This window comes from Eptesicus fuscus, chromosome 8 (genome assembly GCF_027574615.1).
Source record: "Eptesicus fuscus isolate TK198812 chromosome 8, DD_ASM_mEF_20220401, whole genome shotgun sequence".
NCBI classification, from domain to species: Eukaryota; Metazoa; Chordata; class Mammalia; order Chiroptera; family Vespertilionidae; genus Eptesicus; species Eptesicus fuscus.
In genome coordinates, this window is record NC_072480.1 from 101,551,089 (window position 1) to 101,569,299 (window position 18,211).

At 47.2% G+C, this 18,211-nt stretch overlaps 1 protein-coding gene and 1 long non-coding RNA gene across 2 annotated transcripts in view; both read left to right on the forward strand.

Annotated features, from left to right (window-relative positions):
• VEGFC (vascular endothelial growth factor C) overlaps positions 1-5,495 on the forward strand; it is an 82,212-nt gene extending 76,717 nt beyond the window's left edge. Inside the window, exons 5-7 of the mRNA XM_054720170.1 lie at positions 448-554; positions 854-1,187; positions 4,986-5,495. Coding sequence (XP_054576145.1) covers positions 448-554; positions 854-1,187; positions 4,986-5,100 — 556 coding nt within the window. The 3' untranslated portion in view covers positions 5,101-5,495. The remainder of the gene's footprint in view (positions 1-447; positions 555-853; positions 1,188-4,985) is intronic.
• A 309-nt stretch (positions 5,496-5,804) lies between these two features.
• Positions 5,805-17,862, forward strand: LOC114235258 (uncharacterized). Its single transcript, XR_008556797.1, has 3 exons — positions 5,805-5,866; positions 10,761-10,999; positions 17,592-17,862. It is a non-coding gene; the product is annotated as an uncharacterized LOC114235258 (long non-coding RNA).
• Positions 17,863-18,211: the final 349 nt, after the last annotated feature.

Genomic DNA, 18,211 nt, shown 5'->3' on the forward strand with positions numbered 1-18,211 from the left:
ACAGGGGCTGATAAAGTCAATAATAACACATCCTTCTACGGACCCTGTGCAGCCTCTGCAGATAACGGAGCAGAACGTCACGGCCTGTCCTACAGAGATGCGCTGTTCAGTGGGAAGGGACATTTTGGAGGAAAAGGCTTTGTCCCATTTTTGCACACAGGAGAACGCTATGCGATTGCACAGACCAGTGTACCGCCTTAAAGAGGCGGAAGCCTGGAGGGATTCAACCCATCCCACTCACGGTGGTCACCTCTGGGATGGGGCTGCCACAGCCCATGTGGGTGGAGGTGGTGCGAGAGGGAACGGCCACATTTCATTTCCTGTGCTCTGGCATCATTGTGGAGCACTTTCACACGTAGGTATTGACGGGATACTTAGGTAAGGACAGCGATGGCCCCGTCTCCGTGCCGGTTATGCTAATGCCTCCCCGGTCTCTGTCTCCCCAAGGTGCCAGGCTGCCAACAAGACCTGCCCCGCCAACCACACGTGGAACAGCCACATCTGCAGGTGCCTCGCTCAGCAGGATTTCATGTTCGCCTCCGCCGCTGGAGACGGTAAGAGCGTGGTGGCTTTTAACTCGGTGCCAGGGCTCTCTCTGTGATTAGCACACACTTTCCTATCAGATCCACACGCACGATGTTCCGATCATGAGAGCCTGCACTCGCTCCCTACACAACGGGCCCTGGCTTGCCTCCCACTGGTGTTGCATTGACCGCTCCGGTACAGGAACACACATGTTTGTGCACAGCCCTGTGATGAACATGGCAGGGAAGATGCTGTCGATGCTTTTACTGCTTCACACCACCCCAGCCCTGAGTGAGGTGTAGTAACCATGTCCCGCCTGGTTGTCTAGATGCGGCCGATGGATTCCACGACGTCTGTGGCCCCAACAAGGAGCTGGATGAAGAGACGTGTCAGTGCGTCTGCAAAGGGGGGCTGCGGCCGGCCAGCTGCGGGCCCCACAAGGAGCTGGACAGAGACTCGTGCCAGTGCGTCTGCAAAAACAAACTCTTGCCCAGCTCGTGCGGGCCCCACAGGGAGTTCGACGAGAGCACGTGCCAGTGCGTGTGCAGAAGGGCCTGCCCGAGAAGCCAGCCCCTCAACCCAGCCAAGTGCGCCTGTGAATGTACAGAAAACCCCCAGAAGTGCTTCCTCAGAGGGAAGAAGTTTCAACCTCAGACATGCAGGTGAGCAGTCGTCGTGAACCGTGGGTATTTCCCTTCCTGGAAATCGTTTTCTCAACTGAACGCAGGTTTCTCAACACAAACAGCAGCTGCTGGTTGCTAGCGTGGAGCCAGTAGATTCTGGAAGAGTCGTTCTGCTAGTTTCCAACCAATGCCACACTTTCCAGGCCAGAAAGGAGGCCTGGGAATGCACACCAGATCCTAGCTCAGAGAGCACCGAGTCCTTGTCCCAGAAGCTGAGGTGGTGGCTCTCCACCCGAGCTGGACGGGTGCATAGGGCAGTCACCTGTGGAGCATTTTCCAGATGCAGCCAGGCCCTGGCTGGTGTTCTCAGTGGTCAGAGCATCGGCTGCTGCACCAAAGGGTCCTGGGTTTGATTCCCAGTCAAGGGCATGCACTTGGGTTGCAGGTTTGATCCCTGGCCTCCTAGGTGCGTGTGTAGGAGACAACCAATCTATGTGTCTCTCTCACATCAATGTTTCTCTCTTCCTCCCTCCTTCCCTCCTTTCCTCCCTCCCTTCATCTCTCCCTACCTCCCTTCCACTCTCTTTAAAAATCAATGGAAAAAATGTCCTCGGGTGAGGATTAACAACAACAAAAAACATACAACCGGGCAGTGCACACCTGCCTCCACCACAATTATGATTCCATCAGATGTGATTTAAGACAACTGTTCTAAGTGCAGAAAATAGCGTCCAAAATTTACAAAGGATAAGACATTGACAATTACTGTAAAATTGTATCTAAGCATAAAAATAGTTAAGCTAAGTGTTTAATGGAATTAGAGAAGTAAATTAATATGCTGTTGAAGGTTATTCAAGACTCCTTCCTTAAACCTTGAGTCTGCTCCCTTTTCACCAAGAAAATATGAGGCTTTTGGACCCGAATCCTGTTGGTGTGAGTCCTGAATTTGGTCCTCTCTATCCTGAGAATAAGGTGGTCGACTACTGAAGCCAGATTCGATGTTCGACATGTCCTCCCATGTTCCTTCAACATTGCTTCACCCATCATGCCTCTCTCTTCCTGACCTTTACACTTAACTCTGTTGTCCTTTCCGCTCAAGGTATAAAAGCTCCCAAATGTCTTCTATCTTCTCAGCGTGTCCCTGTGTGCAGAGCTCACGTTAGCCACCGAGACCTGTCCTCCTTGCCAGAGATGCTCAAGGCTAGGCCTTCCGTATTTGGGTCCACCTCTTTCTTTTACTAAAATCTGAATTATTACATTTATTGGTGTGATGTTGGTTAATAATATTATATAAGTGTCAAGTGTATAATATTATAACACGTCACCTGTATATTGCATTGTGTGCTCATCACCCATCGTCTCGTCTCTTGCCATCACCATATATTTTACCCGCCCTCCCATCCCCCAGCCTTTCTGGTAACCACATAGTCACCTCTTTCATCTCTGAATTTTCTTTTTTTTAAATATATTTTTATTGATTTCAGAGAGGAAGGAAGAGGGAGAGAGAGATAGAAACATCAATGATGAGCTAGAATTATTAATTGGCTGCCTCCTGCACGCCCCACGCTAGAGATCGAGCCTGCAACCCAGGCATGTGCCCTGACCGGGAATTGAACCATGATCTCCTGGTTCATAGATTGATGCTCAACCACTGAGCCACGCCAGCTGGGCCATCTCTGAATTTTCAACCAACTAATGGGGTTTGTGCCCTGGAATTCCACGATAGGTTTCTGTTTAAGGTATCAGTACACTCTTGGTTGCCAGATGCACTGGACAATTTGGTCTTTCTGGAAGCGGCCCTTTCTGTAGCTTTTCTTTAAGCTCTCTTCCTTTTTTGGCTGACATTACATTGCCCTTTCCTGGCATCTCTGAGTTTCAGATGTTTGCTCTTCATCACCTTCACTGCTTCTCTTCTTCTCTTTCATCTGCTCTTCCCAGACGGCGGTGACGTTCTTTCAAGGGTGACTATGCACAGGACTCCACGCTCTCATCCCATCTATTCACAGTTGCGTCTCTGCATTGATGTTCATCAGTACTCTCTTCCTCAGTAAACGGAGTGTCCATCTTTTTGTTCTCAAAAGTTCTGTGCTCTCATTTTCTGTTATATTTGAAGATCCATCTACACTAGCATTTTAGCTGCTGCATAAGGAGATTCATTGAATCTACAGATACAATTGATGACATATATTTTCATTATTATTTCAGAATACCTTACTGGAATCAATTTTTTTCTCTTTAGAATATTTTAAGCAATAACTATATTGAAATTTTACTTGCATATCTCTACTCAAATTACCAAGGTATTTTAAAAATGCAGAATATAGATATCAAATCTTATGAAGCCATTTTGTATATTGAGTCTTCTGAGTGAACCTAATTAGTATGTATTGAAAAGGCTGAAATTTGTATGCTTATAAAGTCTAACCAGTAATCATATTTTTTCGCTGGAATTCTTATGTTAGTAGAAGAGATTTGTATCATTGTATTTCTCTTAATAGTATATATGCTTCATAAAGATTTTTATTTACTGAAACTCTCCCTATGTTCACTTTTCTAGGTGTGTAATTCCAGGTTTCATGTATATATTGAAGCAAAAAATAATAATTTATATTTTGAAAATATTTACACCCATTTTCTCTTAATATTTATTCCAAAAGTGTGGTGGGTAGCATATACATGCTTTGGTCCACTGCCTTGTTCAGTAACTTTCATTGCTCATTGAGAATTCTGTCTTTTTAAGTTAAGGAACAACAGTGGTCTTATGAAATTGCATTTGTATTTAGAAGTTTAAAAAAATCACATTTTAACTAGATGTGCTTCCGTTTCTAAAGCACAAGGAGTGAAGTGATCGCATCAGCATCACATGTGTAGTTTTCTGCAGTGCACTATGATTTCCGCGGCAGGCCATTTGCATTCTTCCCTGGACACCCATCCCCATTCCCACATGTTAAGCAAACTCATATGCAAAAAAAAAAAAAAAAAAAAAATCATCTTCAAAGATCTCTCCCATTCCTCAGAGCAACAGGGCTTTGGATGGGATTAGTTGTTAGATCATTCATTTTTTCACCACTGCTGGGAACTGGAAGTCCAGGGGTGGCAGAGAGGGGCCCCCAAGGGAAACTGTCCCTCCCTTTGTACATGGAGCCGAGGTGGGGAGCGGGGAGAAGGGGGGTGAGCCCCCACCATGCTGGCAGCTGCAGGTCCCGCAGATGGGAGTGAGGGTGGGGCTGCCCCTGAGGACCACAGTGCTGCCTGCAGATGGCTGGGTTGGGTCCCTTCAAAGCCCTGTTCCCCGAAAGTCTCATGCTTATGTGGTCACCCTGAATCAGCAGACCCAGAAGTCACTTCCAGCATTTCCGCTTCATCTACAAAGCAGAGAGCACTTCAGAAACACCATGCTGGCAGGGCCTCACTCTCCCATGTGTTCCATCAGCACCGAGACACACTGAGCCGGGGAGGGCCCATTCCCCAGGAGAGTGGGCCCAAGCCATCAGTCGGACATCCCCCGAGGGCTCCCGGACTGCAAGAGGTGCAGGCCGGGCTGAGGGACCCCCACTTGAGTGCACGAATTCCACCCCCCCTCCAACCCCACATCGAGGCATGTCAGTCTGTTCCATGCCTCCCTGCTTCGGGTCTTACTTTGTTGGTCTGTTCATTTTGCTCATTCCATTCCACAACTAAGAGAGATCATGTGATATCTGTCTTTCTCAGTTGGGCTTAGTTCACTCGGGATTACATTTCCCAGGCCCCTCTGGGCAGTGCTGTGCAGCTGTGACAAAGAGGGCTCTCCCTCCTCGCTGTGGTCTTTAACCAGAGTGTGTGTCTCTGCTTCCCTAGCTGTTACAGACGGCCGTGCACCAACCGGCTGAGGCCCTGTGAGCCGGGCCTGGCGTTCAGCGAGGAGGTGTGCCGCTGTGTGCCCGCCTACTGGAAGAGGCCGCACGGGAACTGAGCCGGACTGCTCCCCGGCGCCCCGCTTCTGCCGTGGAAGACTGTGCTCCCCCTTTAAGACTGTCTGTGGACAGAGCGGCGTGTATGGGGCCGCGGTGACAGGGACAGCGGTCGGTGGGTGTTTCCCGAGCCACGTGGATAACGTCACGGAAACGGGCCCCAGCTCATCTGCAAAGACCTCTCAGAAACACTGGTTTTCTGCCAAGGACCGAATAGCCGAGGTTTTCCTGTTGTGATTTAAAAAAAAAAAAAAATGACTATATAATTTATTTCCACTAAAAAGATTGTTTCTGCATTCATGTTTATAGCAATAACAATTGGTAAAGCTCACTGTGATCAATATTTTTATATCATGCAAAATACGTTTAAAATAAAATGAGAATTGTATTATAAACTCCTGAGTTTGGTCTGTTACCATCTTTGTTGTAAGTAGGACTTGATATTATGGACCAATTCATTCACCCCCTAACCCCCACCCTTTTTCTTTTTCTCTAACCAGATGTCAGACTGGGCTTGTGATAAAAATCTGAACCTACCAAAGAAACTTCCACACGGATAACAGTTGCTATTACATTTTAATTGATCTCAACATGTTCACGATGACAAACATTTTAGCACACGATGCTCTTGAATTTATAACCAAATGAATCCATAAAGAACATACCATCTGATAAGGCGGTCTGCTTAGCATGTCCATGTGATGGAGTTAGTCTGGGCACCGGGGCACTCGGACCCCTAACTCTGGGTGTGAGCTCTCTCTGGATCTGGTGAGTCATGTTTAGTGTCAATATATTTTTAAATACATTAATTTTTTAGCTAATGCAGGAAAAAAAAAATCTAAGTTTTGAATGAGCCCCCGAAGGCTCTGTAACGTGATACAACAGCTGTTATAAGTTATCAGCTTAGAAGTCATCTAAGCTATGTGTTGACAATTAGTTTCTCAGAAGATAGGGCTAAGCCAGCAAACCCCTGGGCCAAATATTAAAGCGCGAAGCGTGCCAGAAAAACAGGCATTTAACTTGTCCCTGGAGATGTAATCATTTGGGCCCAAAGCAGAAGGAACAGGGGCAAAGACAAGGCATTGCCGGTGGTGCTCAGGCAACTTCATGTGGGCCATGAAGCCTCACTTCCCTCCATGGTAGCAACTGAGATTTGCGGTGCCAGCTGAAGAGGTGGGCCGGAGAGAAAGCCGGACAGTTCTGTGCAGTGTTAGCAAAGGGACGCAGCAGAGGCTGAAAGACACACTGAACATGCTATACACGGGCCTCGAGCCCCCAGGCCCCGGCCCGGGCGATCTGCAGGGCGAAGACAGAAGACACTGAGGCACCAGGGACTACATGGGGTCTTGGGAAGTCTGTACACAGAATCGTGGCTCAGAAACCTAATGCTGTGTCCTTCGCTGGAAAGACTCGAGGGGAAAAGATATTTTTTAAGCGGTTGTATAACCTCTAGCTTCCAGACTTTTTTTTTCTTTTTTTTTTTTGGAAAGGGATTTTGACATTGGCTGACTGATGGAATGAAACAGATTCCAGTATTAGAATTTCTAAAAATAGTTGTGCTCTCTACATCCACGCTAACTCCCAGCAATGTGTGGGTGGCGGCCACGAGACGGCACGCGCTGGCAATCCCGGGCGCATCTCTCCGAGGGGGGCAGACAGGGCTGCTCTCTGGTCTTGCTCGGGAGGAGACCCTGCTCAGGAGGACCAGTCGTGGGGGGGCGGGGGGAGAGGACAGCAGAAGCGCAGGTGGGCTGAGCTAGCAGCCGTTGCTGGAGGGCCTGGCCCGTGGTCATGACACTCCCAGGTGGGGAAGGCCCGTGCTCACCCCCAGGGGTGCTACCCTTCTGCCCTTCCCCGGGCAGATTCTTCACGGGATGCTGTGTAGGGACTTGGCCTTCTGAACCGAAGATGAGCGTAGCGCATCCCTTTGCTATAGTGGAAGACAGGCGTTGCCGAGTCTGGTTTTTATGTCGATGAATTCTAGAAAGTTCTGAATAAATCCGATTATTGTATCAGGAAAAAATGCCTTCAGTACACCCAGAACACTGTTTGAGGTGGTCAGTGATGCTTGATAAAGTAAGTACTGGCTTTCTCTGACCTTGACTTTTTGTAGATGGGATATTTCTTAAAGGGGAAGTTCTGTGACCTTGCGTGTGGTTGAGGGTTGAGGGTTTGTAAATCTCTGTAAAAACCAGAGCTTCCCACGCGCTCTTCTCTTTGCTCCGCAGCTCCCGAGCCGGTGCCTGGGGAGGCACGCGTGATGGGGAGCCCGGCGGGCCGCACAGGTTCTCATCCCAAGGCGGGGCGGGCGGCTTCCCGGGAGCAGGGGAGGGAGGCCTGTGCAGGGGGCCCGCCCGCTGCCTCTCAGCTGCGCCCCCTCCCGCACCCCGGGGGCAGGAGCACAGGCTGCTGAGGACTGCGGGGAGCCCCATCCTTGAGAATAGCGACCCCATTAGGAGGAAATGTGAATCTTTTCTAAATGCTTTATGTAAAAATCATGAGTAAACTATCCCCCATAACTCTAATGCTGACTGGTTCAGACAGCTCAAAGCCCCGGCATCGGATCAAAGGGTCACCTTTGGAAAATGTCTTTCAGCTGCTGAGAAGGCCCACATGTTGGAAAAACAGCACCGAGACTTTCCATAGAATGGCGAAGGGAAGGCTGCGCCCGGGCCGGTGTGCACACACTACCGCGCGTGGTCCAGACCGGCTGTGGGTGCAGAGCCTCATTCTGACGGCCCGGCTTCCTTAGACCTCGGCCTGGTGTCCACTCCGGGCCTGGTGTCCACCCCCGGGCCTGGTGCCCACTCCCGGGCCTGGTGTCCACTCCCGGGCCTGGTGCCCACTCCGGGCCTGGTGTCCACTCCCGGCCTGGTGTCCACTCCACTCCGGGCCTGGTGTCCACTCCCGGCCTGGTGTCCACTCCTGGGCCTGGTGTCCACTCCCGGCCTGGTGTCCACTCCTGGGCCTGGTGTCCACTCCCGGGCCTGGTGTCCACTCCCGGCCTGGTGCCCACTCCCGGCCTGGTGTCCACTCCTGGGCCTGGTGTCCACTCCGGGCCTGGTGTCCTCTCCCGGCCTGGTGTCCACCCCCGGGCCTGGTGTCCACTCCCGGCCTGGTGTCCACCCCCGGGCCTGGTGTCCACTCCCGGGCCTGGTGTCCACCCCCGGGCCTGGTGTCCACTCCAGGCCTGGTGTCCACTCCGGGCCTGGTGTCCACTCCCGAGCCTGGTGTCCACTCCCGGCCTGGTGCCCACTCCGGGCCTGGTGTCCACTCCGGGCCTGGTGTCCACTCCCGGGCCTGGTGTCCACTCCCGGCCTGGTGCCCACTCCGGGCCTGGTGTCCACTCCGGGCCTGGTGTCCACTCCGGGCCTGGTGTCCACTCCCGGCCTGGTGTCCACTCCCGGCCTGGTGTCCACACCTGGGCCTGGTGTCCACTCCCGGCCTGGTGTCCACTCCGGGCCTGGTGCCCACTCCGGGCCTGGTGTCCACTCCGGGCCTGGTGCCCACTCCCGGCCTGGTGCCCACTCCGGGCCTGGTGTCCACTCCCGGCCTGGTGTCCACTCCGGGCCTGGTGTCCACTCCGGGCCTGGTGTCCACTCCCGGCCTGGTGTCCACTCCGGGCCTGGTGTCCACACCTGAGAACAGAGGCAGGTGCCGAGGCAGCCGGGAGCTCACCCAATGCTGACCACGCATCAGGCTTGAAGAGACGTGACTGCACACGGACACAGTAACTATCCGTTAGATAGAAAGGGTGGGAGACACCATTGAAAACGTCCTTTAAGTTCACAAAATAATGAGCAGCTGGATAAGAGACTTCAAAATTGCCTCAATCAAAATACTTAATTTTATGAACACAATGTGTACACACTTCTAAAAGGAAAAAGAGCGCTTCTATGTGTTCTCAGCACACCGCTCTGTCTGACGTTGGAACACTAGTGCGCTGTTCAAGCTGTGACCTTTTTTTCCATCACTTTAAGGCAGCTGCGCATTTTTCTTAATCTTTTTAAAAATCAATTTTGCTCTATTTCAAATGTACAGATTTCAATTAAGTAGCAATTCTGTTTTGAGAATGTTATTAGGAATGCAGCTAGGTGGCTGACAGGGCCATTCAGTGTGGAAAAACCCAGCCAGTCCTTCTCTTGGGTGCCAGTGTCAAATCCGTGAGGACTTGGCATGGAGACTTCCCAGAGCACAAGTTCATGTGCCACAACTGAGCCCTCCACACCGCCCACGCTTACACCCCCTGTCTCCTTCCTCTGACAGCCCCCCACTCCACCCCCCAGGCGCTACTGTTCTCTCTTTATCTCTTACAAATCTTAAACGATGACCTTTAACCCCAACTCCTATTCCCAGCTCCCAATGTTTCTTGTCAACAATATTTGTACCGTCACTGCTCAAGGATAAGCTGTCCCAGGAAGCAGACGGGCCTGGGAGTGGCTGCTTCCTCCCATTCCGAGGCCCAGCTTAAGGCAGCCTCTCCTGATTTTGATGATGTTTGCGCTTCATGGGGTACCCAGTAAATGAGGGGTCATAGACTCGCATTGGGACACGCTAATAAGGGGGGGGGGGGGAAAGAAAGGAGAGAAGGGAATGAAGAAAAGGTGAAAACAGGAAGAAAGAACAGGAAAAAATAAGAAAAGGTCACAAGGGGAATCAAGAGAAAAAGCAGGCCCACTAGAATTTTAAAGAAAAAATGAAGATGTCCCCGGACCTGTTGGGACGGGGTGGGGACTGGGGGGGGTGAGGAGGGGGAAGGTGAGGCCGGTTCTGGACGTGCGTGAGGCATTTCTGCAGCTTGTGGCCGAGATCGGCAAAGGCAGGGTGCTAGAGTCTTGCACAGCCCTTGCCTGGGAGGATGGTGATGAGTAAATGCCGGAGCCGTCATCTGGAAAGGTCGAGGGGAACCCTGATGTAAGACACTGGGCGGCATTTACTCGCACCCATGGACTCTGAATGCCACGTCGGTCACCGTCATTCCTGCGGTGGCCGGTTGCTCTGGAGAAGGTCTTGGGGAAACAAAGAAAGTCCTCATCCCTGCATTTAGGCTGATGCCTTCATCGGCCACTTCAGATCACACGACAGTGTCATGGGGATTTCCCCGCTACGTGATATGACTGGTGTGGCCTGTGTGTGAGGATGGCCAGCTCTGTTCTCCCTGCTGCATTTGGGGGGGGGGGGGGGGGGCGGTCACCATGTGCCTGGCAGGGCACAGGATCGAGAAGTCTCCCTTCATCCAGAGGGTGGCTGGCCCCTTCGGGTCTCCGGGGAAGCTAGACGCCCGCAGGCGGCACCTGAGACAACTCCAGGAGTTTCCGTGAGGCCTACGGTGTCTCTACAGGTTGCAGCCGTCGGCTTCTCATGTTTATGGAAAAGCACTGGTTGCCCTGAACTGCTAACGGTTTCTCCTGAGACAGGCAGCGCCCACAGGACAACGCGGGCAGGTGATCGTGCGTGGCGCCTTCTTCCTCTTTCCAGCGACACCCTGTGTGTGCTCCGCAGCGTCCCAGGCCGGCACCGCCCTTCCCTCCTCATCCCACCAGAGCTGCCTGACCTGATCTGTTTTATGTCAAGATATTGAGGGGGAAAGATATGATTTTTTTAAAATGCCCTGTGAAAATTCTTTTTTCAAATGTTCTAAAACATGACATTTACCTTCTAGAACTACCTGACCAAGCTCTTGCTCTCTGCCGAAGCCACATCTCCCACAGGTGCAGCTGTGGGCGCAGTCTCAACAGCACCCTGGAGCATGCCCGTGCCTCTTCCTGACCTGGGACCTAACCTGTGGCCACACCGAGCGAGGTGACCGAGCTCTCAGCCGGTGAGGGACAGCGCCCCCAAGCAAAGAGCCCTGGCTAAAGAATGCTCCACAGAGAATGGATGGGGAAACCATAAATTCAGGTAGGTTTTAATTCAGTGTTGTTGTTTTTTTAATTACACTCAATTAACAGCCTTTGACCAAAGCTAAAACAGAACTCAACGTGAGCTGGGCTGGCCCATGGTCTGGGCTGGATTTATAACCAGCTCCTCCCTGTGAGCCACGAGGCATTACTCTTGGGCCACATTCCTATGAGTTGATTCTCTTTCCCCTCGTGCCGCGTTGTTTACCAGGACTTTGAACCTGCGAACAATAGAAGCCGCCCTCATCTAGACACGCGGGATTGCTGTCAGAGGGCTGGTGTGAACTCAGCTCTTTTGACACACACTTTGCCCTGTCTTCATCTGCTCAGCTGCCGTAACAGAGTACCACAGACGGCATGCTTCAGCAACAGCGAGTTATTTCCTCGCAGTTCTGGAGGCTGGAAGCCCAGGATCGAGGTGCCTGTAGGGCTGGTTTCTGGTTCGAGCGAGCGAGCTGTCCCTCTCACTGTGTCCTCACCAGGTCTTCCCTCTGTGCTGTGCTGGGAACGAGATCTCTGGTGTCTCCTCCTGCTCCTATAAGGCCACCAGCCCTTTTGAATCAGAGCCCCGCCCTTAGGACCTCACTTAACCCCCAGTTGCTTCCCTAAAGGTCCCATTTCTAAATGTGGTGACATTAAGGGTTAGGGCTTCAACGTATGGATTTGGAGGGGACACAATTCAGTCCATAGCAGCCCCCTCTTCATAGACAAATGTTCATTGTTAAGAAAGAGTTGACTCTGATTCAAATGCTTTGAGACCGAGGAAAGTATTTCAAGGCAAGACAGTGCCCCTGAGCAGGATTGTGTGTGGATGGAGGGAAAAGTAACCGAGATCTGCAGAGAGAACGGTGAATTCCACAACAGCCAAGCTATACCTGAAACTCCACCTGAGAGAGTGGGTTGAAAAATAGGCTAACTGAGCTGTGTGTAAAAAATGGAAAGATAGCTGTATATAGAAGCCAGATTTCACTCACGAGTTGGGTCTTCACTTTATCTGCCTCCTAGTTGGTACATCGAGGTACTGCATAGTGTACCAAACTCCTGCTGGCCAGATGCCTGGTGCTTTCAGACGTTACAGGACAGTCGTTAAGCTGGCAGGAGACACCTGGGGATAACTGTGGCCGCCTAGGGTTTTTTTCAAGCGAAAGCTAGAAGCTGCTCAGCCCAGTCAGCACTGAGAGTCTACGGGTGACCAAGACTCAAAGCCACAGTGTGGATTTCAGAGTAGTTAACATTTTGGTTGCTGATTGAACGATTGGCCAATGTGTCCACGTTAAATTCGTGCTTGATCCACAAAAAACCCTCAAGAAGTAACTTCAGTCATCCTTGTTTGGTAGTTTCAAATGCCAACTCCTCTTTTTAACTTGAACTAAAGTTAAATTCAGAAATTCAGCCTCACTTACAAAAAACAGCAAAGTTCTGAGAGATCAACTGTCAGTATCCAGCCAAGTATCAGAAGATCAAGGTAAGTATTCTGAGAACGAAGGCACTTTGAACATCGTAAATTTTCTGTAAAAAAAAAAAGGCAGAATGAAAAATGAAACGTGAAAAAAATTAAGATGCATTTGAATAATGACATTAAGTTACAAATAAACTTTGTGTTCAAATTTCCACTTGGTTAAGAATTTCCCATACTATTTTGGCAAGAGTTGCCTTCATTTTTAAGAAAATGCACTTTCCTCAAAAAAGCTTAGAAAGTCAGTGTAAATCAGTGCTTTTCAAACATTAACTCATAGAGAATTTTCAGTGCATTTGGGAAAGACAAGATGATCTGGAAAATGTCACAACCGTGTCCCTGGGCTCCCACAGGAGGCAAAATCAGGTCCTTAATATGTAACTTGCTTGTGAGATCAGATCAACCGGCTGTTGGAGGAAAAATACCATTCCTCAGAACTAGAGATGTTGGGCGTTCTGACCCATTTCTAGCAGATTCGAATTTAAGTTTTTACTCTTTCTCTCCTCGAAAGGAAATACATTTATAGAGATGTACTAAAATCCGAGTACCTTTTCTAAAAGATGAACAACAGAAGGCTCAATGTGGTTCAAAAAACAGTTTGTTCAATGCATAAAAGCCTAACCAATGGACACAGACAACAGGGGGGTGAGGGCATGAGTGGAGGAATAGGGGGGTGGGTAATGGGGGAATAAGGACACATATGTAACACCTTAATCAATAAAGAAATTTAAAAAAAAAGCAGTTTTCTCAAAAAGTTAAAGTTTAAAGTGTAGAATTATAAAAGCTTAGAGGAGAGGAGGTAATAATTTTAAAATAAAACTATAGAAATCTCCTGGCCAAAAAGTGTGTGCATATGTAATTTAAAAAATGCTAATAGGCAAATTAAAAGTAAAACAGGACTCTAGTGTTAATAAAAATATAGAGCATCTTTCATATAGTACAAACCCCATGTAAGTCTAAATGTTATTAACAAACTTCAACTTTCAGGTGATAACTTTTATTTTACTCTAATCATATACTACTCTCTCCTATAATGACACATTAGGGAAATAAGCTGATCTTGAAGTAAAACACTCATCTATACAAATTTTGATTAGACCCTTGGCATTGACTTTGGCAATAGGTATGGAATGTATGAGGTGCTTATTGGTCCAAGATTAAAGACCTTAAAATAATAAGGGTCTTCAGACTCTGCATGTGGTATAATGTGTGTCTGAAGACTGGAATCTATTGGAATTGGAAGAGACTTCTACAGGTAAACTGAACCCTAGTTGGTGGTTGATTAATCTAAGGGGTTAAGGATCATTAAGCATGCTTTAATTATAATTTCCTTTTTATGTACATGATCCACTAGGCTGTTGTTGTAGTAACAAGAGCTTGTCATTTGCATTGGATATTGGCTTCCCTCCTTGTACAAAACTTGCAATGCTTTGTGTATATTTTGGAACTTTTATTACATCAAAAGGGACTGAGAAATTAAAGTCACTTACAAAGCAATCTGAAAAAAAATATTCTTCCGTTACATTTGCCCTAAACCTTGCTAGTTGGTGGCTCAGATCTAACAGATACCATGTTACAATCGGCTCTCCTTGACAGAGCTTTTTCCAAAGCATTTAATGTTTTCCTGGAGTTTATATTAATTTTTCCATATACCATGGTTACTTTCATTGAAAAACATTGAATAATTATGCATTCATTCATTTCACATACTATCTTACAATATGGAGATGACCAAGTCAAGTTTGGGTCATATAATTCCATAAGCATTAAAAAAAAAAAAGCAATTATTTTTTTAACTAAAATAGACGCATGCATTATTAAAACATTTCAAACTATGGACTAAATGCTACTTTTTCACTTTTCAAGGTTTCCATCAAATATATAAGGACAAACAAAAATATCTAGTCAAATGTATGCAGATAGAGGACATGAAACTAATAGTGTAATTTTGAGGGTCAGTGGGTGGTCTTTCTAGATTTTCTCCCCTTATACCTTTCCAGGGGCTGCAATGCTCAGGCCCTACTCCAGATTAACAGCCTGACCTCTGAACCTTTTAATTTCCTAGTCCTTTTTTTGTCATTTCCCGCACCTACACTCTCCCCTCTCAACTCTGAGGAAAGCAGCTCCAAGCTTCTCCCTAGGAGACGTCAGAATAATGTGTCTGGTTGAAAGCTGACGGAGCCTGTTCAAAGCTGATGCTCCTCGGGATAAAGGAATAACCCAGGAACTGGACTGTAACCCCTGATCCCTTTGAACCATGACATTGGCCTTCCGGTTACATGGCCATTTACATTTTCTAAACAGAAGCCAAGTGCGTGGTACACAACAGTCCATTTAAAACATGATACTTGGCAACCTTTTATGTATTTTTCTTCCTGTAATGCTGTTAGAAACAGTAGTCATATTTGAAAGGAAGGGCCATAGCAGAAATCACCTAAAATTTTATTTTTCTCTCTTGCCCTGTGTTTTCCTCTTTTTCTGAGAAAACTGAGACCCCTGCACCTCGGAATGTGCCCATTTGCTATGGAACCGTATGCTTGAAGCAGTCGTAAGCTGTCAAGCTTGATTTTAATAAATAATTTTTAGTAAGTTTCTAACCATGATTGCAATTTTGTGTTGGCTCCTTCTTCAGACTAAAATATACAAAGGTTAATATATCCGTTTTTCTTTATCACCAAAGGAATCTGATGGTTTTGCTGTCCGTAGGTTTATTGCGAATGAAATGCAGAAGTTTCAGGACTGCAGACAGCACCTTATCCAGCGGTCCTGACAGGATATTGCCACATTTTCCTGACTTTGTGCTCTCCTATGTGCAGCCTGCCTAACTAGCCTGCTTTTTTTTAAATAACAAAACAACCTAAATTCCCCATGGCCTCATGAGCTTCGGCACCACTGAGCTCCATTTATAATAAACCAGACGTGCCCACGTCATTTCATATTCTCGGCCGTTTTTCTCCATAGCCAAGTCATCTCCACCAGTTAAGTTTTGAGATCATATCTAAAAAGAAAATCTCAGTTGCCTCCCACGAAAGGAATGGGTTTCACTTAAATGTTTCCTGTTTTCCATATATTGCCTGATGGAACTATTGTGTACAACACAAAGTCTGCTTCGGTGAGAAGCTAAATTGTCACAATTAAATTTCAGCTCAAGCCGTAGAAAAAAGGCAAGAAAAGGTGAAAAAGAGGGCGGGTGCTGTTCTTAGTTGGGAGGTTGGAATGTGCTGCATTGTGGTCCAGGACCTTCGTCTTTGGACTGACAAGCTAGTTGAAGGCATGGTTCAAAGATCAAACAATCAACAGATGAGGAAATCCCATCTATTTTTGTCATTGGCAGCCTTAAATAAATTGAAATATTGGTCACACGAATCCATGTACGTCTATATGGGAAGCATCATACCCAAAGCCATCTACCAGGTTGAATGATATGACACGAGAACCACCCTGCTTAGGATCAGAGCATTTCCAAAATGAATCCAGTTTAACAGGAGCCTCCAGCACCTGCTTGTGTACATGGTCGGCATACAAGTTAATGATGTTGATTTCAACTACCTGTTTAGTTATGAAGGGTGTATTTTTTGCCCATTAGAGTGATGTGCTTTTAAGTCAAGCTGGAATGAACATGTTTTACACAATATCCACTTTCTTCTATTCAGTGTTTTTAATCTTAAAGAATTACATTGTTGTCTGATGTTCATATTGCAACATTTTTCATTTAGTTTGCAATTGCCTCATTGTTTTCAATATTTCTTTACCCACTTGGTTTAAGTGTGTTTCCTGAAAACAGCATGTGCGTTTTATTCCGAATAGAAAAGTTCGGATTCATTCATATTTTATTAAAGTCATATATAATTGGATATATTTTCCACCTTACTTGATACTGTCATTTCTCTTTATCTTAGTTTTGTTAGTGTTACCATAGGTAGCGAGGTATTGATAATGGGAAGAGAGCGGGGAAGTCAGATACTGTTGAGCATAGTCAACTGGGGACTCAGAGCCTGCTTGCTTCACCAGGCTACAGCTTCCCATTCCCCCCAGGGAACCGCCAGTCCATTCACCAGATCACTGGGGGTAAGGATAGAACAAAGGGGGAGATAAGTACAGGCAACATAAACTCAGTATGGTGCTGGGGGAGGTGCTTGGCCCTAGAGGCCTGTCAGTCTAACCTGGGAAAAAGATCATTGGCTAGGGGGTAGAGCCAGTGCAAGTCCAGAGAAATTTAGGAAGTTGGTGGATTATTTTGAAAAAGCTCCTGGTTAAAAGCCCAAGAGAACAAAGAAGTTCTCTCTCTCTCTCTCTCTCTCTCTCTCTCTCTCTCTCTCTCTCTCTTTCTCTTTGTCTCTTGTTAATGACCCACACTCTCCTATTTGTTCGCATTCTCTCTTGCCTGGAAAAATGCCGAACATGTGGTTCAGCAGCTACCCGGGCCTTCAGGAGACTTCGTTGGCTCCGACGGACTAAGCTTAAATATGAAACAGAAACTCTGCACGCTGGCTTTTATGTTGGCCCTGCTGACGACATGGTTGCATTTTCTTCTAAGGTGGAACAGAGAGAGATGGGACATTGGAAGCCCAGTGTCAGCATCACAAATAAATCATGTTGCCACCATACCACAATCTCCTGCATGTAGGACCTTGGAATTCTTTCCTCTTGATTCTGAAGAAGAGTCTAATTTCTACCAATAGCAGCATGATCAACAAAATTTACTTCAAATATCCACTCCAGTCTACGAGCATCACTCTCTGTCCTGTCAGTCACAGACGCATATTCTACTATTAGATGAAAGCAAGATGAAAAACTACCTTACTTAATAAGACCCATAATCCTCTTGTTCACATCAATTAGATGACAGCTTTGAAATACATCTGTTTCCATCCTTTCTTTCCCATCTCCCTGCCTTCCCCACAGTAGCCATTCCCCTGCCTTTTCTCTCCCCTAAGTTGGCTGAGATCCTTGGTGCCTTAGTGTTCATCAATGGAGGTTCCCTTTGTGTTTCATTTCCTGGCTCCCTGACACCTAGCTGAGGTCACATGACAGATTCTGGCCAATGAAACGTCAGTGGAAGTCATGCGGGGTGGGTTCTGAGTTGAGTCCGTGAAAAGTTTTGTGCACTTTTACAACCTCTCTCTTCCTCTTTCAGAAAAATCATGGAGAAGCCTTGTCTGAAGACGTTAGAGCCACACAACGCGAGTGGCTTCTGGATATGTGAGAGGACTGCAGAGGTCAGCTGTCTAGAAGAATCGCAGAAAGTAAAGAGGATTCTCAGTACAAGCAAGGGAGAAGCGTGTTTCTGTTGCAGAAAAACACAGAAATGTTGGGGCTGCTTGTTGCCAAAATAGAGCTTATTCTAGCTTCCCTTCCATGGGTCCTTATTTGTCATTTGTATTATCTGTCCTCATATAAAGATTCTTATTGGCTTTTCAATGCCTAATATGTAAGGGGCAAACCAATCCTTTCATTTTAAATGATATGGAAACACACTCAATCCAAGGAACGTTTCAGCTCAATAAAAGTTATTTTTAGCTATTTTTAAAAAGTGAAGTACCTCCTACATAGTAAGCATTAGACTATGTGCTTTACACATTTTTTAAAAAATTCTTTAAAATCCTACAATTTCAGTTATAATGGTTCTCATTTAGAGGTTTGGAGAATGAAAAGCTAGTGGTTAAAAGCATATGCTCTGAAGACAAAAACAACTGGTGATTTCACCTTTCGTATCAGTTAGATGGAAAAGCGACCGAGTCTACCTTTAGGATTGTT